Consider the following 26045-nt stretch of genomic DNA (forward strand, 5'->3'; position numbering starts at 1 on the left):
ATTAAAAGCATTTTTAAAAGACTGTAACATACCAGATAGATTTTTGGAAACCAAAAGTGTGCTTTGCACACTTTTTGAGTATACACATTTCAGTTATCACAATTTAGTTAAGTAGCATCAGTCATCCGACAATAGGATTTACATTTTAGTTACCACCATACTTTATGAATAATTGCATGAAGTGAAAACTTCTCATTTTTCAGTCCCCAGCTCATTATGTAAATAACAGATGTGCATCATGACTAGTCATGTCACTTATTTCAGAGTCTGTCCGTGATTTGTTACTTGTGTATTTGTTTCACACTTCATGCATAGTTAGCAAAATGTGTAGCTGTGTTGCCTCTTTGTCTCCCACTGATAAACTCATGAGCTGTTTTATAAAAATGGATCATTGAAAGAGGAAATTGGACAACAAAGATAAATATGCAGCAAAGAAACAAAAAGATAAAATACCCGAAGTGAATCAAACATGGATGAGCAGTTAAAGAAAATAGCTCACCATGGGACAGTGGGTACTTGTTGCCATTGGAGAGAATAGATATGCAGCCTAAAGGATTTAGTGAAAGGCAGATTTATTGACAGACATGAGGAAAGTGATGTGACAAAAAGGATGAAGATTCTCATAGAAAGTAACACCAGCAAAAAAATTGTTTTAAAGGAACTCTCAGAGATATTTCATGACACTGAAAGTTCAAAGGATAAAATGGGAGTCTGCCCAAACTCAGAAAGACAGTGGGCTTAAAATATTCATTAAACCACATTGTAAATAGAGAGCTATCCTCCAGGCTCTGTTTTTCCATTTATAGAACACAGGCAGAGTAGAGTAATTCTTAAGGGCCCTAGGATTTCTTGGAGTAATCAAGTAAGCATTGGCTTCAGCTTCAAGTCACCAGCTGCATTAGCTCCTAACAAGACAGACTGTCCTTTGAAGCTTTGTTTTGTTTTTAAGATTTTATTTTATTCATGAAAGACACAGAGAGGGAGAGAGGCAGAGACACAGGCAGAGGGTGAAGCAGGCTCCATGCAGGGAGCCCGATGTGGGACTCGATCCTGGGACTCCAGGATCACGCCCTGGGCCAAAGGCAGGCGCTAAACCGCTGAGCCACCCAGGGATCCCTCCTTTGAAGCTTTGAATCCAGGCATTGGCTTCTCTATAGCTATGGCAGTTGTAGAAGGCATCTTTTAATACAAAGGCTGTTTTGGCTATATTTGTTTAGTGTAGCTACCTTCATTAATGATCTTGGCTAGATCTCCTGAGTAATTCGCTACAGCTTCTACATTAGAACTTGCTGCTTCACTTTGTACTTTATGCTATGGAGATAGCTTCTTTCCTAAACCTCATGAACCAGCCTCTGCTGGTTTCAGACTTTTCAGCAGCTTTCCTCACCTCTCTCAACCTTCTTAGAATAGAAGAGTTAGGGTCTTGCTCTGGATTAGGTTTTGGCTTAAGGGAATGTTGTGGTTGGTTTGATCTTCTATCCAGACCATTAAAACTTTCTTCATATTAGCAGTAAAGCTGTTTTGTTTTCTCATCATTCCTGTGTTCACTGGACTAGCCCTTTTCTTTCAAGAACTTTTCCTCTGCGTTACAAGTTGGTGTAAGAGGCCTAGCTTTCAGCCTATCTCAGTTTTCAACACTAGGCTTTTGATTTAAAGTGAGAGATGTGCAACTTTTCCTTTCACTTGAACATGTAGAAGCCATAATAGAGTTATTAATTGGCCTAATTTTAATATTATTTTGTCTGAAGAAATAGGGAGGCCTAAGAAATGGGAGAGAGATGGGGTAATGCCCAGCCAGCAGTTAGAACACACGCCAGCCATATTTATCAATTAAGTTTGCCATCATATGGGCGTGGTTTGTGGTATCCAAAATAATTATACAATAGTAACATCAAAGGTCACTCACTGATCACCATAACAAATATAATGAGAAGGTTTGAAATAATGCAAAAATTTCCAAAATGTGACACAGAGGAAGAAAGTGAGCAAATGCTGTTGGAAAATGACACAGATAGACTTGCTTGGCACAAGGTTACCATATACTTTCAATTTATAAAAAATGCAGTAAAGCGAAGCACAATGAAGTGAGGTATGCTTGTAGTTGCTATTATCAGTTAAAGACATGCATTGTTTAAATATTTCTTCATTCACATTTGTTGTTGGGAGAATGACTTGATGATGAAAGACTTGTGTAATTTTGGCTGGTTCTAGGCAGGACCTCCTAAGACCAGCCCCTCCTTCACTTGAATTATAGTTTCCATGGTCTAGTTCATAAATTTCTGGTATAATTTCTTAGCTTCCTTTGTGTGTGTGTGTGTGTGTGTGTGTGTATATATATATATATTTTTTTTTTTTAAAGATTTATTTATTCATGAGAAACACAGAGAGAGAGAGAGGCAGAGGGAGAAGCAGGCTGTAAGGAGCCCAGTGTGGGACTCATTATGAATCCTGGAGTCTGGGATCACGCCCTGAACCGCAGGCAGAAGCTCAACCACTGAGCCACCCAGGCGTCTCCCTTAGTATAGATCTTGAATTGATTAACTTCTTGGTAATGAACTGGTAAGTGTATGGTAGGGATGAGGTCCATTATATATCAATAAATTGCTATTCAAGTATATGGATAGTATGAAAACAAAGAAATGGAATCGTTTGAGTATTTCAGTGTAGCTCTTGGAGATCCTAATGAAATAGCAGTCTCTTTGGTGGACAAGGTTTTTCTGTGCCTGCGAAGCATGTTTACTTTGGGCAGAGCTGAATGAACATAAATTTAGTCTGTGAACCCATTTTTTTCATGCTATCGATTCAGTTAACATTTCAGGTATCCGTGAGAACTGAATTTTAATCTCAGCTCTGCCACTGAGGAATTGTTGGGGCTCAAGCATACCACTAACCCCAATGGACCTGATTTCCTTATCTATAGGAAGAATTTAGACTGAGTTTCGTTTCTTTTCTTTTTCTCTTTTCTTTTCTTTTCTTTTCTTTTCTTTTCTTTTCTTTTCTTTTCTTTTCTTTTCTTTCTTCTTATTTATGACAGACACACAGAGAGGCAGAGACATAGGCAGAGGAGAAGCAGGCTCCCTGTGGGGAGCCTAATGTGGGACTTGATCCCAGAACCCCGGGATCACACCCTGAGCTGAAGGCAGATACTCAACCACTGAGCCACCCAGGAGTCCCTAGATGGGGTTGATTTCTAAGAACATTTTCAGGTCCTACTTTACAGACACCTGATAGCATCCCTGTGATACTGTGATACTGGTGGGGGAAAGGAACAGATTAAACATGTTGCAGTAAGATCTGGTGAAGTCAGACTTAATGGAAAGTTTGTTGAAACTCTCACCAGTATATTACTCTCTGCTGCAGCCCTTTGCCGTTGATATTTCTTGAAATCAGGGCACCCTGGCTGGATTAATTCATGGAGCTTATAACTCTTGATCTCAGGGTTGTGAGTTCAAGCCTCACATTTGGCATTGAACCTACCTTAAAAAAATCGAGGTGCCTGGGTGGCTCATTCAGTTAAGTATCTGCCTTCAGCTCGGGTCATGATCTCAGGGTCCTGGGATTGAGCTCCACATTGGGCTCCTTCCTCAGCAGGGAATCTGCTTCTTTTTCTCTTCTCTCTGCCTCTTCTGTGGCTTGTGTGTGCACACTCTCTCTGTCTCAAATAAAGTCTTTTAAAACATTCCTTAACAACAACAACAAATATTTTTTGAGATCTACCACATAATAGTGCTCTTCCCAGTATAGGTCACTTAACTCTGAGGCAGGAAAGGCAGGTGCTAAGGAAGGGAAGGGAAGAAATAAAATCATCAAGTGAAGCATAATTCACTTCTCATTGTTCGCTCTGGCAAGACCTGGTGTTTCCACTGAAGGGTTTTTAATTTAAGCTATTTATTTGAGAGAGAGAGAATGAGTAGGTGGCAGGAGCAGAGGGAGAAGCAGACTCCCTGCTGAGCACAGGCTAGATCCCAGGACCCGGAAATCATGGCATGAGCTGAAGTCAGATGCTTAGCCAACTGAGCCACTCAGGGACCCCGTTCTTGTTTTGGTTGTGTGTGTGTGTGTGTGTGTGTGTGTGTATTTATTTATTTTATTTATTTATTTTTTTAAGAGAGAGCGAGCATGCAGAAGGAGGGGCAAAGGGAGAGGGAGAAAGAGTCTTAAGCAGACTCTGCACTGAGTGTAGAGCCAACATGGGTCTCAAGACCCTGAGATCACAGCCTGAGCTGATACCAAGAGTTGGCTGCTTAAGCAACTCTGCCACCTAGGGACCCCTGCACTGTATGTAATAATTTCTTTATCTCCCTGTAGATGTCTACTCTGTCTTACTCCTAATACATATTTCTTATATAAAATGTGTAGGATGGTCATCAGGATTTTACTGTGAAATGTGAATGAATCTTAACATTAGTCCTTTGTCTTCAATTTAACATATCCAAACCTGCTTCTCTTCTGATAACTTTATCTTGGTTAATGGAGTGGTATTTAAGAATGTCACTATTTACCCAAAGAATACAAAAATATGAATTCAGAGGGATGTATGCATCCCTGTGTTTATAGCAGTACTATTTACAATAGCCAGGATATGGAAGCAGCCCAAGTGTCCATCAATTGATGGATTGATGGATGTATAAAGAAGATGTGAGATATATATGTGTGTATATATTACACACAATGTAATAATATTCAGCTGTAAAAAAGCATAAAAAATCTTGACATTTGCAACAACATAGATGGATCTAGAGACTATAATGCTGAGTGAAATAAGTCAGAGAAAGACAAATACCATATAATGTCATTCATGTGGAATTTAAGAAACAAAACAAATGAGCAATGCGGGAAAAGAAAGACAATTCAAGAAACAGACTTAACTCTAGGGAACAAACTGATGGTTGCCAGAGGGGAGGTGGGTGTGGAGTGGGTGAAATAGGTAAAGAAGATTAAGGAGTACATTTGTGATGAGCACTAGGTGTTTAAAATAAAAACTTAAAAAAAAAATGTCACTTCAAGGGTGCCTGGGTGTCTCAATCAGTTAAGCATCTGCCTTTGGCTCTGGTCATGATCTCGGGGTCCTCATATCGAGCCTCATGTTGGGCTCCATGCTCAACAGGGAATCTGCTTCTCTTTCTCTCTCTCTCTCTGCCCTTCCCATCACTTGTGCTCTCTCAAATAAAAAATAAAATCTTTAAAATAAAAAAAAGCTAATTTTTTTTTAAGATTTTATTTATTTATTCATGAGAGACACATAGAAAGGCAGAGACATAGGCAGAGGGAGAAGCAGGCTCCATGCAGGGAGTCTGATGTGGGACTTGATCCCAGACATCAGGATCACACCCTGAGCTGGAGGCAGAAGCTCATCTGCTGAGCCACCCAGGCATCCCAAAAATGCCAGTTCGGAAGTCACACTAATCTGGATTCAAATTCTCACTTCTGTATATGCTAGCTTTTTTTTTTTTTTTTTTTTTTTTTTACCTTGGGCCAGGTTATATAATTCCTCTGTCCTTTGGTTTTCTCATCTCCCAAAACAAGGATTAAACAGTATTTATTACTTGGGATTTTTTTTTTTCATGGTAAAGACTGCTTTATTGGTGGCAATTAGTATAAATCAATAAATATTGAGTTTATCAATTACTGGTCCATAGAGAGCTGAATGAAACTGAACCAGCTGCCTGCTGAGATGAACTGAAGTCAATCCTGCTTCTTGGGAAAAGAAGCCACAGCTAGCTAATAATGGCATATGCTGTTCCACCAACTGTAAGCATCATAGTGGCTCTATACAGGAAGGCATCAGCTACTCCATCCTTTAGATGCACTGGTATTCCATTATCCTCCTGAAATAGCTTTTGTTTCTCTGGAACTTTATTTTCAAACTGCCTGCATGAAGCAGTACTTATGGTCGTCTGGGCAATCTGGCGAAAAGCCAGCAGATTCCGCAGCATCTTGGCTCAGTTACTACCCACCAACTGCGACAACTGAACACCAGGAACGAAAGTCCCCTCACCGGAACCGGAACTACCTCTCTACTTGGGATTTTTGGGAGAATTAAATGATAGTGTATTAAGTGCTCCTGGCATATATTTAATGTTAAATAAACAAATCTTAGTGCTTTTGTCACTGTCCGTTTAATTCTCAAGCTAGGAGCTTTCTAGCTTTTCTCTTCGCCTTCCAGCTGTCTTTTCTTTTTTTTTTTTTTTTTTTTAATTTTATTTATTTATTCATGAGAGACACACAGAGAGAGAGAGAGGCAGAGACACAGGCAGGGGGAGAAGCAGCCAGCTATCTTTTCTCATCGATAGTCAATCTTGTTAAGACCTGTGATTCTTAGACATGTTTCTCATATTTGGCTCTTTTTCTTTAGCTTCTTCCTGAGGTCAGGTCCTGCTTCCAGAATATTGCAGTAAATGTCTTGTTGCTAGACTCTTCCTAATTCATTCTCCATAATCCCATCACAATCTGATTTGGAGACTCCATTGTTTTATAGGGTTGTTCCTCTTAGCACATGTTGGAAGTCCCACATCTCATAAGATGGGTAGAATATCATCTCTTCTTCAAAACCTCATTCCTCTTTGACATTAAAGTTGGTTGCTTCTGTAGCATTTTGTTCTTTTATCTTTTTAGCTCATTTTACTTGTCTGTGTCCCTTGGACTATGTATGTCTCTTGGATGGGAGTTCTTACTTGCTAATTTTATATTCCAGTGGCCAAGTGTAGTGTGGCAAATGGTAGGTACTTGGAAAATGTTTATGAATTAATTTATTGATTGTGTACCTGAAGAATAACAGTCTTCATTTAATTCCCCTTTCCCTTTTTGAAGATCTGAGTAATTAAAGAGACCAGAACAAGAAGGCACACCTAAAATTAAGGGAAGGGGATCTTCAGCATCCTTACCTCTGAAATTAAAAGTTTGAGAGGAAGGAGACCTAAAGGGGTGAGAGTAAGGAGTTCTTCAGGACAAAAGAATATGTGATTGAATGGTGAAATTAAGATCTGCTATCCTTAAAAAAAAAAAAAAAAGATCTGTCTTTAAATTTCAATAAATATTAGAGATAACATCATAGGTATCATTTTTAAACCAATAAACCTATTTAAGCATTAACTTGTAGATCTTGTCTTTACACATTATTGGCAATGACATCTCATTAGAAACATTAGAAGAGTTGTGTATTTGTTTTAGCAATTAGAGAGGAAAGCAGAAACAAAAGCTTCTACTGTTGGTAGCTTAGTAGATGTAAGAAACCTTGCCTTAACACAGTAAATTACAGCTGGGAAAGAGGAAGAAGGTACGTTAGTTCCTGGAGTTGCGGAAAGAGGACTAGGGAGATGCCCAGTGCCGTTAGTTAGATGGAAGCCCTTGTCTCCCTGACAACTTAATAACAATGTTCTCGTTCTTCCCTCTCTAACCCACACTCTGCAGGTGCCATTGCTAGCAGTTTTCCTTACATCTTGTGTTGAAGCACTGACCATATATTTTCCAAAAAACCTTGTGATATCTGTTTAGTATGATATAATATTGTTAGTAATATGCTTTGGGTCATTTTAGATTTGTGCAGCAGTCTGATTTGGAACCTAACTGTTGTTTATGATATTTCTTTGTGGCAAATCTGAACTTTCAAACCAAAAAATGAATTTTTGGAATATAATCATTTTGCATAAAAGGGATTGCTTTGGACAAAGTAATTCATCCTTTTTAGAAGATGTGAGCAAGAAGAGGAAGTCAATTCAGTTTGATTTCTCCACATCTAGGGGAAATCTCTGTTGTGCTTCTGGTTGTTATAGAAGCATGTTTTAATTCTGAAGTTGAAGACAAAGTGGATTTTTTAAATTAATCTTACATATTATTTTTCTTGATGTTTTAAGGATAATTTGCCTGTTGGGGCAATATTTTCTTGGGGTAGTAATGAAGGATCGTTAAATTTTTCAATATGAGGATTTATTCATTTTTCAGGTATTGTATGCCAGGCATTGTGCTAGGTGCAGTAATATAGTGGTGACTGAAATAGACATTGTTTTTGTTTTAGAGTATATAGTCTAGTTTGGAAGAAAGACACCCCTCCCATGAACAACAAACAATGAATGCAAATTTTGATCATCAATATCACAGTGTACTGAAATAGAGAATAACAGAGGGACATAGGTCAATTGGAAGGTTTATCTTAGGGTGGCTAAAAAAGACTTCTCTGGGAATATGAAATTTAAACTAAAATTTGAGAAAGATAAGAGAATTTGACATTCAGAGTGGAATAGTGTGTGCAAAGCCACTGAGGCAAGATAGAGTATACTTATTAGTTCTTGGAAAAAAGAAGGAAAGTGTTGTTGAAGCAGACGGAAGAGTAGCATAAAATAAATTCAGAGGAGTAGATGGGCCATAGTGTGTGGGCCTTTGTAGACTATGATAAGGTATTTGGATTTTGAGTGCATTTAGAAGCTGTTATTTTCATCAGGAGAATGACATGAGTGTTAAGTGGATCACCTTGGATGTTGTGTGGAAGGTGCTGAATGGAATCAGGAGGCTAGTTAGGCTATTGCAGTAATCAGTGGAAGAGATGCTAGTGACCTAAACAAAATGGGTTCATGGTAGTGGAAATTGGAGATTTTTGGAAGTTAAACTGAAAGGATTGCTGATAAATGTGGGGAATGGTGGGAAAAGAAGGATCTATTACTTCTAGAATCTGGTTTGAGCAACTGGGTTGATGGTTAGTGCTATTTAGTAATAGTAGAGATAGGAGAAAATTGGGTTAAGTTTTGGATATATGAAGTTTGAGATGCCTGTGAGACATCTAGATGGAGAAATGAGATAGGCAGTAGGATGTATAAGCTGGTACTCTAAGCAGAAGTTTGGACTGTAGATAAAACTTCGGAATGTAAGTGTATAGATGACATTTAAAGCCCCGGTAATGGATGAGATACCCAGGGAGCCAGTGTAAGAAGTGTATGGTTCCTAGAAGGTGAGTAGGGCAGCAGAGCATAGTTAACAAGATTGGTTTGAGATAGATACTTCTTTTATCATAAGACAAAGGCAGAGAGACCCATGCAGGTATAAAGGTTGCCACTACCTTCAGTTTGTTACAACAACAACAACAACAACAAAAAAAACAGAGTATCTGCAAAGCATGATAAAAGGAAGTGTGCCTGTGATTGTTTAAATCTAGTTGTGAAATGAATGAGGGAAAATCTGAGTTTGGTAGATGAGTAGGTGGAATAAGTAAATGGTGTGATGGAGTTTTAAAGTCTTATTTTGGAGGTCAAGAGGACACTGGCCTATGATATCTGGTCTGGTCAGTTTGCATGGCTAGTTTGCAGTGGTGTCAGAACCAGTTGCTTAGTAGCTTTGTTAATAGCTTACTAGGATTGAAGAGTTTTTTGCCATCATTAAAGACAGGGTGAATTCTTGACATGCAATAGTTAACACTACCTAATTTGGAGTTTTAAGAGGATGCTAAAATAAAATGGAACAGGACAAACTATAACACAGAAAAATATCTATTGCTAAAAAATAAGGCATGTGCCCAGAAAGCATCTGTGTACTTATAATTTAATACAAAATGTTGACTTACCAGAGATTATCTAATGTAAACTTTGCTTCTGGTTTATGAAGTTATGAGAATGCTAAACAAATTTTGTATTTCCTTCCTTCCTGAATATTATTTCTTAAATATGCAACAGAAATCTAAGCCACTTTAAAGTAACATTTTGCTTCCTATTTATTTCAAATTGTTACTAATAAGTTACTTATTTTTGAAATGTACTTAAAAATAAGTTAATTTGGTTAACTTTCTATTTGTCTTTTTTTTTTTTTACTTTTTAAACAATTAAAAAAATTTTTTTTTAAGATTTATTTATTTATTTATTCAGAGAGAGCGAAAGAGAGGCAGACACACAGGCAGAGAGAGAAGCAGGCTCCATGCAGGGAGCCCAACGTGGGACTTGATCCTGGGTCTCTAGGATCACAACCCGGGCTGCAGGCAGTGCTAAACCACTGCGCCACCGGGGCTTCCCAACAATTAAAATTTTTTAAAAAATTAAAGTAAATAATTACATTTTAGAATTGCATAATAAAATAGTTAAGGATTTGTGGCCCTAATAGGAAAAGATTAAATAGAGTATTAATAGTGTATTCCCTTTCTCTGTGCTTATATTTTCTAGAGTGTAAGGAAGCTATCATTGCAAAAAGAGGGACATAGTATTTTCCCTAGCAGAAAGCTTTTTGAAATACTTGATTTTTTTTTTGTGACTCCTGGAGTCATGGAGCAGGTGAATGCTCCAAAGGCCATTTGGTAGAATAAGCAATGTTTGTATACTCAGCCTCACAATAATGAAACCCTTAAGTTTTGTTCCTTAGAATACACAAATGGTGTCTTTGTAGGATAAATACTCAACTACTTCTTGAATTTGAAGAGCATTCTGTTAGTCAAGAGAGATTTTTATTGATTCAGTTAATGTTTTAGCCATTTACAATTTTAATGATGTAAATTTGAGTGTCAGATAGTGTTACTTTTATGTGGAACAGCACAGCATGATTGGATCTATTAAATAAGGGAGGAACACAGCAATAATTCTTTCCAGAATTCTAGCAAATTTTTTTAATTAATTTTAAAAGTTTATAAATTCCAGTATAATTAACAAACAGTGGTAGTTTTAGGCATATAATATAGTGATTCAGTAATTCTATACATTACTCAGTGCTGGCAAAGTGTTTTGAAAAATTGACGTATATTACTAAAAGTATTATAGATGACCTTTATTGGTTTATGGAACCATAATCTAAATAGTTCTTGACTTCTGAAAAAGGCTAGATTTATGAATAAAGAAAGAAATGTCTTTTCTACCGCAAGAGAGAAAATGACTTTATAGTAGTACATTTCCTCCCTTAGATTTTCTTTCTGAGGTTTGTATTTATGGTGTGTTGCCTCTTAAAATCTAGTATATGTGCTGCCGAAGCGAGCATGCCTCTTAAAATCTAGATAAAATATTTTAAAGTCACAATATACCAAATAAAAGAAGGTGGTTACACTATACCTGGAGCATAACTGAAAATTAACTTTGGAAAAATTGACTACTAGAACATATTGTTGAGCATGATCTACCCCTTGAATGGTTTTATAATGCTGATGAAACAAGTCCCCCTTATGGTGATGCTTGCTAACTCCTACCATGGCAAGTGCCAGGCTGATGGTTTTGTTGTTGTTGTTTTGTTTTTTGTTTTTGTTTTTGTTTTTGTTTTGAGAGTGAGGGTATGGAGAGAATCTTAAGCAATCTTAAGCAGCCTCCACAACCCGTGAGAGCCTGGCATGGGGCTCCATCTCACAACCCTGAAGTCATGACCTGAGCCAAAATCAAGAGTCAGTCACTTAATTGACTGAGTCACCCAGGTGCCCCAGGCTGATTATTCTTATGTGTGAGTGTGTGTGTTGCATTTATTTGTCTAATGCTATGTTTGAAACACTAAGGCTGCCATTCTAAAAAATTAGAAATGTTTATTAGAACAGGTGCGGGTTTCAGATTTTGATGTGGGAGTTAAATACATGGAAAGTTGTTCTAAAGTTTCATTATGTACATGTAGGGAACTTCAGTAACTGTTTCTTTATAAATTGTAATGCCACATGAGGAAAATAAGCCATTATTTTATGAATCACCAGCATTTTCATTTGCTTTTCATTATTTGTAGTGATTTTATAGATGACCATTTTACTTTTAAAATCAAAGTTTAAAAAAAAAAATAAAATCAAAGTTTTTATGCTTCTACTCAGTCTTTGATTGGAGGAATATATAAATATATATCTTGATATCTGAAATCTACTCCTGTGCACATTGTGTTTATATCAGTTACAGTTGACATAGAATAGTTTAACTTATTACTGTGCTGTGGAGACAAGCTGTGCTGTAGCATACTAGATAACCTAAGTACTTTCAAGAGTTACTGCATTAAGATATACTGCTTTACACATACATACAAAATTTGTTAAGTATTTTTGATGTACAGTTGGCTCTTACTCTTGCCTTGTTGAGTGATTCTCAATTGGTAGATCATCGTTTTTCTCACGATTTTTATCAGTGTATAAAATTCATTTTTGCTGCTTCTGAATAGAACAGCTATATTCTTGTGATATTCTGGGTGAAGCCAGTTATGGGACTTGAGGTGAAGGTATTACTAGTTTTGAAGTAGGATACATAGTGTTATACAAAGCCAGCAGCAAAGGAAGATTTTCTAGAAGGTGAGAAAACATTATTTTGTGTATTTAAGAGAGCTTAATCAAGTTTCTAAAAAGGTTTGAAGTGAAACAGACACAATGACTGTGCTGAAGAGCAAATTAAGGAATGGTAATTGTAAATGCGTTTTGAGTTTTATATTATCATTCCAGTCACTTTTTAAAGGAGCACTTGGGTGGCTCGATTGGTTAGGCATTGGATTTGATCTCAGCTAGGCTCTTGATCTCAGGTTGGAGAGTTCAGGTTGGGCATGGAGCCTATTAAAAAAAAATGACATTGTAGGGGCACCTGGGAGGCTCAGTCGGTTAAGCGTCCAACTCTTGGTTTTGGCTCAGGTCACGAGCTCTGATTTCTGGGATCAAGCCCTGCATGGGGTGGCCCACTCAGTGAGGAGTCCATTTCCCCTCTCTCTCTCCTCCTTGGCTACTGCCCTCTTGCCTCTCCCCCCTACTTATGCTGTCTCTCTAAAATAAATCTTTTTAAAAAATGTAATTCTTTTAAAAATGATCTTGTAATAACTTTCTCTTCTTTGTTTTCTTCTTCTTTCTTCTTCATGAGAGACACACAGAGAGAGGCAGAGACACAGGCAGAGGGAAAAGCAGGCTCCCTCTGGGGGGCCTGACCTGGGACTCAATCCCAGGTCTCCGGAATCAGGCCCTGGACTGAAGGCGGCGCTAAACCTCTGAGCCATCAGGCTGCCTCAACTTTCTCTTCTTTAAAACAAACCTAGGGCAGCGCTGGTGGCTCAGCGTTTTAGCGCCGCCTTCAGCCCAGGCCCTGATCCTGGAGACCCAGGATCGAGTCCCACATCAGGCTCCCTGCATGGAGCCTGCTTCTCCCTCTGCCTGTGTCTCTGCCTCTCTCTCTCTCTCTCTCTCTCTCTCTCTCTCTCTCTCTGTCTCTCATGAATAAATAAATAAAATCTTTTAAAAAAATGGAAAAAAAAAACCCTAAAAATACTCCTTGGATTTGCTTTCCACTTTCTGTCCATCTGCCATCCTATTATTGTGCTCCTCCTGTAACAAAGTAATCAGGAAAAGTTCTCTGTATTCCTTATCACTACTTCCTCACTGCCCAACCATTGCTACTCAGACTTTTATTTCCACTCCCACATTAATTTCTAGTCTCTTATTTTCACTCTGTTTCCTGTAGTTCTTCAGAATTATCAGTGATGATTTTGAAACATAACATTCCCTTGTTTATTCTTGCTGGATGCAGGTGGGCTGCTCCTTTGTTGTGAGGAAGGGAGGTGGAATTAATAGGGAGGGTCAGATTTTTAGAGGAAGATCAGGAGAGTTAGCTGTTTCTGAGTTTAGAGTTCAAAACCTAAAAAACAAAACAAAACCTAATTGATGGAAAGTTGAGATTTTCATTCATCAGAGACCCATGAAGTTTTTCTGTAAAAGTCCTGATACAAATATTTGGGGCTTTGTGGGTCTGCCTGAGTGAAGGGTGGCTAGCTATATGCATTGACAGCCAGAAAGTAGTAGGAATTTAATGGCCTTGGGAGCAACCAAGGAGGTAGATAGATACCTCACCTTATGTTTCCTTAGGTGGGACAAGTCTTAGACATCTTCTACATAATTCCTCAGGGGGTCTTTAGCAGGACTGAACTCCCAGTTATACACAGTAGTCAGTGAACCCTTAATACACTTCTCTGTATCTGTCTCACTTCCTATTCCCTTCAAAGTGTGCTTCCCTTCAAAGTTCTCATCTCAGGTTTGCCTTTTGGGGGAATCCAAATGATGTATCAGTGTTTACAGAGGAGGAGGATACAGCTTTTTCTTCCCTTTTCCCCCCACTGGGGAGATAGGTCTTCCTTAATGGTTGACATTGGCCCAGAGGACAGAAGAGTGAATGGACTGAGGTATGGGGAGGAAAGTAATATATGCCTACCTACCATTAATGCAGTTCAGCTCAGACTTACTGAAATTGGTTCATTCTTTGCAGTTATCGTTTCCTGTTTTGGGTTCTCTCTTCATGAAAAGTAAACCATTTATATAATGTGTGTGACCATTTACCTCAATAAATGAAAAGGTCCCAACCTTGGTGGTTTTTAATGTTAGATCAGATTTTCAGTATTTAAAGTTAATTGACAAATTCTGTGCTGGAAAATAATTTAAGATGCAGGGTACTGGGCAGCCCAGGTGGCTCAGCGGTTTGGTGCCGCCTTCAGCCCCAGGTGTGATTCTGGAGACCTGGGATCGAGTCCCACATCGGGTTCCCTGCTGCGTGGGGCCTGCTTCTCCCTTTGCCTGTGTCTCTGCCTCCCTCTCTCTCTCTGTGTCTCGTGAATAAATAAATGAAATCTTAAAAAAAAAAAAAGATGCAGGGTACTACATACAGTGTGTCTCACAATTAAGTGAGTAGTTATGAAATAGGAATTATATATATTAATACAATTAAACTTCAATTGACATAATTGACTGGGTTTTTCCAAAACAAATATTAAAATTTCAAAGTGGCAATGTAATCAGAAGTAACTACAATTAACCCATTACTTGCTGATTAATTTTTTTTTAATGTCTGGGGATTTAATTGAAGACTTTTCCCATTTGTGTTTCTTCCACAATGAGAAATTTAGTCATGTGATTTAAGTTTCACCATTGGAGAAGGTGTTTCTAGGCACATGATGTGGAATTTTATTTTTTACTGTGTGAGGCTTTCAGGTATACAAGTTGTGTTAAAAAAAAAAAGTATATGCTCCTTTTTTTTTTTTAAAGTTGACCAAGGCTTTTAAAACTTATATTAAAATGATCTTTTTATCAGAATCATGAGAGTAGTTTTTGTTTCCAAGAATGTTATTTTACAGGGTTTTTTTTTTTTTTCTTTTCCCTGTTTTTGTTTAAAAAATTTGTTTATTTGAGACAGAGTGTGCACAGGAGCAGGTGGGGTGGGGTTGGAGGAACCAAGGAAAAGGGAATCCTTGGAGTCCCAGGCTCAGTCTCAGGACCCTCTTCATCCCTGTGTCCCATATTGTACCTGGTATAAGCATTATTAGTGTTCTAATAATTCTGCCTCAGCTACCTCATGTATGGGCTTTCAAGGGCACAGAGTGCTTTCTCTGCTCTTTAGTATTTCTTTTATACTCATCACATAAAAGACAGTATTTAATTAGTTGCTTGTATTAAATATCCAATTTAGTTATCATATAATTTCTCTCGAGGTAATCTTAGTGATTATTAAGTGTTTTTAAGCGTTTTGTTTATTGCTTGTGTTTTTATAGATGTAAAAAAAGATTGGTCTGATCATGCTCTCTGGTGGGAAAAGAAGAGAACTTGGCTTCTTAAAACACATTGGACCTTGGATAAGTATGGCATTCAGGCAGATGCTAAGCTTCAGTTCACCCCCCAGCACAAACTGCTTCGCCTGCAGCTTCCCAACATGAAGTATGTGAAGGTGAAAGTGAATTTCTCTGATAGAGTCTTCAAAGCTGTTTCTGACATCTGTAAGACTTTTAGTAAGTATTAAATTCTTCATGAACATATAAGTTATGTGACATATGTATGACTGATGATTAACACTGAGCTTATTTCAAAGAGTAGGCTGCAGTGAGCTATGTATGTTTGTATGTGTATGTCAGTTTTTCACCTTATTCTTGGAAGTTTTATATCACTTCAAGATAAATATTAAAGTAAGATGGAACAGGAGGAATCTAACATAGATTCTTTTCTTGCTAGAAGTGTATCAGGTATGTATTATTATATAATACTTCATTCTGATGACTTTATTTATTGGGAAGGAGAAGGAAAAAAGCATTATTTTCAGGATGTAGCTTTTGTAATGTTTCCTTCAGGTAAGTCACTATTTGACTTTAGTGATTGAGGCACATTGATTGTGTCACTTCCTTCACTAAAGGCGTGACACAGCTCTAAAGGAAATGACCATGAGTGTTACCTTCCTTAAGCAGTCTACAACTTGAACACTCTTGTAGTAATTCTGTTTATGCTTTCTGAAATGAAATGTGGGTTACTTTTGGCTGACCCAGTTATGTCATGTGACAGGAAGTATTCGGCCATCAGAGAAAATGTGAACTATTGTCATTATCACTAGAACATAACTCTATTATTCCATAGATTTAGAGGAGATGGAGGACATTACTATTTTGATCTAATGACTGAAATTACAGTGTTTTTTTTTATGCTTGATGGAATTTTTAGGAAAAAAAATTAAAATACAGAAAAGTATAAGGAATTATATGAAACTTACCTAATTCCTGTTATCTTAGAATTAATAACTGCCATTTTGCAAAACTCTTTTTAAGTCACAATAATAGAGGTAAAGTTCTTGAGTCACATTCTTATAATTTGTCTTCACAAAGCAACCACTGTCATAAGTTAGTATATAACCTTCTAGTACTTTTAAAAATACATTAGTAACACACAAACATGCACATTCATTTTTCCATATCTGTATAGATCCATAAACAATATGTTACTGCCATTACTCGGTGGGGTTTTGTTTTCAGTTTTGTATTTGTATGTAGGAGTTTCTCAAGTGGCTATACAGTAGTCCCCTGCTATCTGTGAGGGGTATGTTCAAAGACCCCCAGTAGATTCCTGAAACCACAGATAGTAAATGTACTGTATTTTATCCTATACATATATACGTGTGATAAAGTTTAATTTATAAATCAGGCACAGTAAGATTAACATTAATAAAATAAGTCCATTATAACAATATACTATAGTAAAAGTCTTGTGAATGTGGTCTTTCCCTCAAAATATCCTATTGTACTATACTCACCCTTCTTGTGATAATGTGTGATGATAAAATGCCTACATGAGATGAAGTCCGGTGAAGGATATAGGCACTGTGACACAGCATTAAGCTGACCTTCTGATGATACATCAAAAGAAGGATCATCTGCTTCCAGACTACAATTATTGGAAATCGTGGATAAGGGAGGACTGCTTTACCAATTTACATTACAACCAGCAATGTATAAAAATCCATTGTCCCAAATCATCACAAACACTTGAATGTTGTCAGTTTTTAGTGTTTACTTCTAAAATGAAATACTATATTTTCTCATTCAAAGTTGATAAAGTTAAGAATGTTTCTATATCTTTATTAGCCATCTAAGGTTCTTTTTTGACTTACCCATTTATATGATTTATCTTTTTTTTTTTTTTAGTTCATAAACTTTATTTTTTTAGAGCAGTTTTAGGTTCACAACAAAATTAAGCAGAAAGTACAGAGTTCCCATTTATTCCCTATCCTTGCACATGTACAACCTCCCCACTATCAACATCCCACACTAGAGTGGTACACTTGGTAAATCTACACCAACACATCATCTAGAGTCCGTGGCTTACATTTGGATTCGCTCTTGGTATTATACAGTCTGTAGGTTTGGGCAAATGCATAATGACATGTATCCATCATTATAGTATCATATAGAGCAGTTTCACTGCCCTAAAAATCTTCTGTGCTTTGCCTGTTCATCCTTCCTTCTTCCCTAACCCCTGGCAACCATTAATCTCTTTACTGTCTCCATAGTTTTGCCTTTTCTAGGATATCTTACAGTTGGAGTCATACAGTATATAGTCTCTTCAGATTGTTTCTTTTGCATAGTTATATGCATCTGAGTTTCCTTCATGTCTTCTCATGGCTTGATAGCTCATTTCACTTTAGCACTGAATAATATCCCATTGTCTGGATGTACCACAGATTATTTATCCTATGTACCTACCAATACCAAGGGTATTGTATTTTTTTTCTAAGATATGCAGTATAAGTAAAGCTACTATAAACATCTGTGTGGAGGGTTTTGTATGGATATATGTTTTCAACTCCTTTGGGTAAATACTAAGGAATGTGATTGTTGGATCATATGGTAAAAATATTTAGTTGTTTAAGAAACCACCAAACGGTCTTCCAAAGTAGCTGCACCATTTTGTATTCATACCGGTAATGAATGAGAATTCTTTTTTACTCTGAATCCTCACCAGCATTTGGTGGTGTCAATGTTCTGGTTTGTGGCCATTCTAATGTGCAGTGACATTTCATTGTTATTTTTTTTTTTAAGATTTTATTTATTTATTTATTCGTGAGAGACCCAGAGAGACAGAGAGGCAGAGGGAGAAGCAGGCTCCCTGCAGGGAGCCCAACGCAGGACGAGGCAGGACTTGATCCCTGGACCCCGGGGTCACGCCCCAGGCCGAAGGCAGCGCTAAACCCGGGCTAAACCCACCCGGGCTGCCCCTCATTGTTATTTTAATTTGTATTTCCTTCATAACATAGGATGTGGAGCATCTTTTTGTATGTTCTTTTGCCATGGGTACATCATCTTTGTCAAGGAGACTGTTAAGGTCTTTGGCCTTTTTTTCCCCGCCAAGTAGGCTCTCATGACAATGAGATTGAGACCAGAGCTGAGATCAAGAGTTAGATGCTTAACTGGTTCAGCTATCCAGGCATCCCTTTTGACCTATTTTTTAATCAGTTGTTTGTTTTCTTACTGTTGAATTTCAAGAGTTCTTAAGTTTTTAGTATATATTTTGGAAAATGGTACTTTATTAGATATTCCTTTAGCAAATATTTTATTCCAGTCTCTGGCTTGTTTTTTCATTCTCTGACGGTTTCTTTCAGAGAGCAGGAAATTTTAATTTTAATTTTAATGAAATCTAGCTTATCAGTTATTTCTTTTAGCGATCATGTCTTTTTTGTCATATCTAAAAACTCATCACTAAACTCTAGATTATCTAGATTTTGTTCCTGTGTTATCTAGAGGTTTTATAGTTTTGCATTTTACATTTTGGACTGTGATCCTTTTGAGTTAATTTTTGTGAAGAGTATAAAGTCTGGGTCTAGATTCTTTTTTTTACATGGGGATGTCCAGTTGTTCGAGCATAATGTATTGAAAAATTATCTTTTCTCCTATGTATTGCCTTTGCTCTATGGTCAAAGATCAGTTGCCTATAATTATAGTGATCTATTTTTGGGTGCTACATTCTGTTCCATTGATCTGTTTGCTAGACAGCACCCTGTCTTGATTATGATAGCTTTATATTAAGTCTCGAGGTCATGTAGCATCAGTCCTTCAACTTTGTTTTTCTCCTTCAGTATGGTGTTGGCTATTCTAGGTGTATTGCCTTTCCATATAAACCTTAGAATTAGTTTGTTGGTATTCATAAAATAAAATGGTTTTATGTTTTAAGCCCTTTTTTTTTTTCAAGTTTTAAATTCTAGTTAACGAAGTGTAATTATTAGTTTCAGGTGTAGAATTTAGTCATTTGTCACTTAAATACAACACATAGTGCTCATCACAAGTGTTTTCCTTAATACCCATTATCTATTTAACCTACCCCCCTGCCCTATGTCATAAGCTTTTTTTAAAAATAGATTTTATTTGTTTTGAGAGGGCACAAGTGCACAAGCAGGGGTGAGAGGGAGGGACAAGGGGATTCCCCACTGAGTACAGATCCTAGTGTGGGGTTCTATCCCAGGGCCCCCAGATCATGACCTGAGCCAACATAATTTTTACTAAATAAAAACAGCCAATCTTCTAAAAACTCACATAAGAAATAGACAATCTGAGTAAACCTGTATCTGTTAAAGAAATTGAATCAATAAATTAATAACCTTCCAAAACAGCACTAAGGCCAGACTGGTTTACTGGTGAATTCTACCAAACACTTTTTTTCTAGTTGTACTGAGATTATGGTGTACATTTAAGGTGTAAATGATCACCAAAGTTAACATCCACTATCTCATATAGTACATACACACACACACACACACACACACACACACTCACATGTGCGCGCGCACTCAAAATCCTTGCAATTGTAACTCTTAACAACTTTCAAATATACCATACCAGCATTAACTATAGTCTTCATGTCATACATCACATCCCTAGTACTTACTTATAACTTAAGTGTGTACATTTGACCACTTTCATCCAATTCCCCCCACTCCTCACAAATATGATCTCTCTTTCTATGAATTTACTTTTTTGGTTTTGTTTTGTTTTGTTTTCCACATATAAGCGAGATTATACATTATCTATCTTTCTCTGACTTTATTTCATTTAGCATAATGCCTTCAGGGTCCATCAGTGTTGTCACAAGTGGCAGGATTTCCTTCTTTTTATGGCTGAATAATATCTGTGTTTGTGTATCACAACTTTTTTATCCATTCATCTGTCAGTGAATACTTATGTTGCTTCCTTTTCTTAGCCATTGCAAACAATACTATGAACATGGAGGCGCAGATATCTCTTCATAATAGTGGTTTCATTTCCTTCAGTTATATTACCAGAAGTAGAATTGCTGGGTTATACAGTAGTTCTATTTTTAATTTTCTGAGGAACTTCCATTCTGTTTTCCATTGTGGCTGGATTCCCTTTACTCCATATCCTTGCCAGTACTAATCTTTTTGACAATAGCCATTCTAACAGGTATGAAGTGACATTGCATTGTGGTTTTGGTTTGTATTTTTCTAATGATTAGTGATGTTGAACACTTTTTCATGTATCTGTCTACCATTTGTGTATCTTCTTTGGGAAAATGTCTATTCAGGTCCTTTACCCATTTTTTTTTAAGATTTTATTTATTTATTCATGACAGACACAGAGAGAGAGGCAGAGACATAGGCAGAGGGAGAAGCAGGTTCCTCACAGGATCGATGCAGGACTCAATCCCTGGACCTGGGATCACACTCTGAGCCAAAGGCAGACGCTCAACCATTGAGCCACTCAGGCATCCCATTCCTTTACCCATTTTTAATTGGATGTTTTTGCTTTTGTTACTGAGTTGTATGAGATCTTTCTATAATTTAGATATTAATCACTTCTCAGTTATATGATTTGTAAATATTTATAGATCTAGTTCTGCTTTTTGTTTTTCTTTTAAGATTCCACATATGAGTGAAATCATAAAGTATTTGTCTTTCTCAGTCTCACCTATTTTACTTAGCATAATACCATGTAGGTCTACCCATGTTGAAAATGGAAGATTTCATCCTTTTTATGGCTGCGTATATTCCATTGTGTATGTGTATGTTTATATATATGCACTCCGTATCTTCCCTATCCGATATTCATCTGTCACTGGACATAGGTTGCTTCCATATCTTGGCTATTGTAAATAATGCTGCGGATTAACAAGGGTGCATGTATCTTTTTGAATTAGTGTTGTCATTTTCTTTGGATAAATACCCAGTAGCGGAATTATTGGATCATATTATAGCTTTTTTTGTTGTTTTTTTTTTTTTTTTGAGGAAACTCCATTTTGATTTCCAAAGTATACCAGTGTACATTCCCACCAAAAGTGCAGGAGGGTTCCTTGTTCTCCGCAGCCTTGCTAATAATAACACTTATTACTTGCCTTTTTGATTTTAGCCATTCTATCCCGAGTGTTAGGTGATACCTCATTGAGATTTTGATTTTCATTTTCCTGAAGATTAGTGGTTTGAGCATCTTTCTGTGTGTCTTTTGGCCATCTATATGTCTTTGAGAAAATGTCTATTAATCTATTTTTTAAAAGGTTTTATTTATTCATGAGAGACACACAGAGAGAGAGACAGAGACACAGGCAGAGGGAGAAGCAGGCTCCATGCAGGGAGCCCGATGTAGGACTCAATCCCTGGACTCCAGGACCATGCCCTGAGCTGAAGGCAGACGCTTAACCGTTGAGCCACCCAGGTGTTCCTATTAATCTATTTTTAAATTGAATTGTGTTTTTGGTGTTGAGTTGTATAAGCTCTTTATGTAGTTTAGATATTAACCCCTTATGTGATAAATCATTTGCAAATATCTTCTCCCATTCAGTAGGTTGCCTTTTTGTTTTGTTAATCGTTTCCTTTGCTGTGCAATAGCTTTTTATGTTGGTGTAGTTCTCAGTTTAATTTTTGCTTTGTCTCCCTTGCCTCAGGAGACATACCTAGAAAAATGCTGCTGTGGTCACTCTCAGAGAATGCCTGTGTTCTCTTCTAGGTTTTTTATGGTTTCAGGTCTCATGTTTAGGTCTTTAATCCATTTTGAGTTTTTTTTGTGTGTGTACGGTGTTAGAAAGTAATCCATTTTCATTATTTTTATGCGGTTTGCTAATATTTTGTCCAGTTTTTCCAGCACCATTTTTTAAAAAAAGATTTTATTTACTTATTCATGAGAGACACAGAGAGGCAGAGACACAGGCAGAGGGGGAAGCAGGCTTCCCATGGGGAGACTCTTGATCTCAGGACCCCAGTGATCATGCTCAACCACTGAGCATCCTCTGGCACCATTTATTAAAGAGACTGTCTTTCCCGTGTGTGTTGTTTTGTTTTGTTTTGTTTTACCTCGCTTTCTTTGTCACATATTAATTGACCATATAAGCATGTGTTTATTTCTGGGCTCTATTCTAATCCATTGATTAGTACATCTGTTTTTATGCCAGTACCATACTGTTTTGTTTACTACAGCTTTGTAGTATATCTTGAAATTGAGAATTGTGATACCCTCAGCTTTGTATTCTTTCTAAAGACTGCTTTGGCTATTCAGGGTCTTTTGTAGTTACATAAAAATTTTAGTAGTAATTGTCCTATTTTTGTGAAAATGATGTTGGGGGCAGCCCTGGTGGCTCAGCAGTATAGCGCTACCAGCAACCCACGGCAGGATCCTGGAGGCCCAGGATCAAGTCCCACGTCGGGCTCCCTGTATGGAGCCCGCTTCTCCCTCCCTCTGCCTGTGTCTCTGCCTCTATGTCTCTCATGAATAAATAAAAATCTTAAAAAAAAATGATTTTGGTATTTTGATAGAGATTACATTGAACCTGTAGATTGCTTTGGGTTGTATGGACATTTTAGCAATATTAATTCTTTTAATCCCTAAGCATGGAATATCTTTCCATTTGTGTCATCATCAGTTTCTTTATCTGTTTTATTGTACAGGTCTTTCAATTCTTTCATTAAGCTTGTTCTTAGATATTTTATTCTTTTTGGTGCAATTATAAGCAGAGTTGTTTTCTTAACAACTGTCCCAGTGTTTCTCTTGCTGCTACTTCATTAGTAGTATATAGAAATGCTACTGACAAAAAAAAAAAAAAAAAAAAAAAAAAAAAAAAAAGAAATGCTACTGACTTCTGGGTGTTTTGTATCCTACAATTTTACTGATTACTTCTAGTAGCTATTTGGTGAAGTCATTAGGATTTTCAATGTATAGTATCATATCATCTGCAAATAGTGACAGTTTAACTTCTTTTGTACCAGTATGGATGCCTCTTATTTCTGATTGCTGTTTCTAGTATTTTCAGTACTATGTTGATTGAAAGTAGTGTCTTTGGGACACTGAGTACCTCAGCGGTTAAGCGTCTGCCTTTGGCTCAGGGCATGATCTTGAAGTCCTGGGATCAAGTCCCACATTGGGCTGCCTGCATGGAGCCTGCTTCTCCCTCTGTCTGTGTCTCTGCCTCTCTCTGTGTCTCTCATGAATAAATAAAAAAAATCTTAAAAAATAAATAAAGTGGTGTCTTGTTCTTAAGAGGCAAAGTTGTTTTGTTTTTACCACTGAGTGTATTGTTAGTTATGGGTTTTTCATAGATGGCCTTTATTATGTTGAAGTATGTTCTCTCTAAACCCACTTTACAGAGAATTTTATCCTGAATGGATGTTGAATTTTGTCAAATGCTTTTTTTGGTATTGATTGGGATTATATAATCTCTATCCTTCCATTTGTTGATGTGGTGTATCATGTTAATTGATTTGTGAATATTGAACCATCCTTGCTCTCCAGAATAAATCCCACTTGATTCTGGTGAATGATCTTTTTAATGTATTGTTGAAAGTGGTTTGCTAAGATTTTGTTGAGGATTTTTCCATCTGTGTTCTTCAAGGATGTTGGCTTGTAGTTCGTAGTTCGTTCTCTCTTTTCTTTTCTTTTTCTTTCTTTCTTTTTTTTCTTTCTCTTTCTTTCTTTCTTTCTTTCTTTCTTTCTTTCTTTCTTTCTTTCTTTCTTTCTTTCTCTTTTGGTATCTTTTTCTGGTTTTGGTATCTGGGTAATGCTGGTCTCATAGAATATATTTGGAACCTTTCTTTCCTCCTCTATTTTTGGAATACTTTGAGGAGAATAGGTATTAACTCTTCTTTAAATGGTAGAATTTACTCATGAATTCATCTGGTCCTGGACTTTGGTAGGTTTTTTATTCAATTTAATTATGAGTAGTCTGTTCAGATCTTCTGTTTCTTTGTGATTCAGTTTTAGAAGATAGTATTTTTCTGGAAATTAGTCTATTTTTTTTCTGGGTTCTATTTGTTGGCATATAATTTTTCATATGCCATTGTCTTACAGTCGTTTATATTTCTGTGGGGCCAGTTTTTACTTCAAGACTTTCTTTTCTGGTTTTATTTATTTGGGTCCTTTCTCTTTTTTCCCTTGGTAAGTCTAAGGGTTTATCAATTTTATCTCATAATTTCATTGATTTTTGTTATGTTTTGGGTTTTTTTTTTTTTTGTCTCTATGTCATTTATTTCTGCTCTGATCTTTATTTTCTTCCTTCTACTCACCTTGGGCTTTATTCTTCTTTTTCTGTTTCCTTTATGTGTAAGATTAGATGGTTTATTTGACTTTCTTTTTTGTTTCTTGAGTAGGCCTTTGTAATACTATATATTCCCTCTTAAAACTTTTTTTTGGGGGTGCCTGGGTGGCTCAGTTGGTTAAGCATCTGCCTTCGGCCTAGTTTATGATCTCAGAGTCCTGGATTGAGCCCCGCATCAGGCTCCCTGCTCCGAGGGGGTCTGCTTTTCCCTCTCATTCTGCCTGCTGCTCCCCCTCCTTGTGCTCTCTTTCTCTCTCTGTCAGATAAATAAAATCTTAAACAAAAAAAGAACTGTTTTTTTTGAGATTTTATTTTGTTTTTCTAAGTAATCTCCATACCAAATCTGAGGCTCAAATTTATAACCCTGAATCAAGAGTTGGATTCTCTACCAACTGAGCCAGGCACTCCTTAGAACTGTTTTCACTGTATCTTCAAATATCTCTTGGTTAATTGCTAGTTACTGTTTATAACATCCTATTTGTCTGTCATAGATGTCATCTTACTTTCTGAGAATTGTATTTAAGAAGGTTTTGTTATGTTTTTCTGTTTCCAGCAGTATCTCTGGTTCTCCCAAGTTGTTTTCCTTTTCATTTGGTGTTTTTCATGTTAGAAGCTCAGTACATCCATTCCACTGCTACCATAGCAAATTTTATCATAAACGTAGCAGCTTAAGGGCAGCCCAGATGGCTCAGCGGTTTAGCGCCGCCTTCAGCCCAAGGCCTGATCTTGGAGACCCAGGATCGAGTCCCACGTTGGGCTCCCTGCGTGGAGCCTGCTTCTCCCTCTTCCTGTGTCTCTGCCTCCCTCTCTCTCTCTCTGTGTCTCATGAATAAATCAATAAAATCTTTAAAAAAACAAAATAAAATGAACTTAGCAGCTTAAAACAATACAAATTCTTTATCTCACTGTTCCTGTAGTTTAAAAATCTGGGCACAGTGTGGCTCAGATTGGTGTTCTAGTTAGTCTTTTTTTATTTATTTTTTTATTTATTTATTTATTTTTTTAAGTTTTTTTTTTTTTTGTTATTTATTTATGATAGTCACAGACAGGGAGAGAGAGAGAGAGGCAGAGACACAGGCAGAGGGAGAAGCAGGCTCCATGCACCGGGAGCCCGACGTGGGATTCGATCCCGGGTCTCCAGGATCGCGCCCCGGGCCAAAGGCAGGCGCCAAACCACTGCGCCACCCAGGGATCCCTCTAGTTAGTCTTATAGAGCTGAAAGTAAGGTGTCAGCAAAACCGTGTTCCTCCTGAAGGGTCTGAGAAAGAATTATTCACGGTAGAATTTGGTTCCCTGTGGCTGTGGGGCCAGAGTTTCTCCTACC

At 37.2% G+C, this 26045-nt stretch overlaps 2 protein-coding genes across 9 annotated transcripts in view; one reads left to right on the plus strand and one right to left on the minus strand.

The window, feature by feature from the left end:
• The window catches only part of FERMT2 (FERM domain containing kindlin 2), a 79645-nt gene that overhangs the window by 15159 nt on the left and 38441 nt on the right, over positions 1-26045 (plus strand). For all 8 annotated transcript variants that reach the window (XM_055303837.1, XM_055303836.1, XM_055303840.1 and 5 more), the window contains exon 3: positions 15430-15663. In XM_055303837.1, coding sequence (XP_055159812.1) covers positions 15430-15663 — 234 coding nt within the window. The remainder of the gene's footprint in view (positions 1-15429; positions 15664-26045) is intronic.
• On the minus strand, positions 5718-5936 carry LOC129495992 (cytochrome c oxidase subunit 7A2, mitochondrial-like). Its single transcript, XM_055303846.1, has one exon. The coding sequence runs from the start codon at positions 5934-5936 to the stop codon at positions 5718-5720; it is 219 nt and encodes a 72-aa protein (XP_055159821.1).

This window comes from Nyctereutes procyonoides, unplaced genomic scaffold (assembly GCF_905146905.1).
Source record: "Nyctereutes procyonoides isolate TBG_1078 unplaced genomic scaffold, NYPRO_anot_genome, whole genome shotgun sequence".
NCBI classification, from domain to species: Eukaryota; Metazoa; Chordata; class Mammalia; order Carnivora; family Canidae; genus Nyctereutes; species Nyctereutes procyonoides.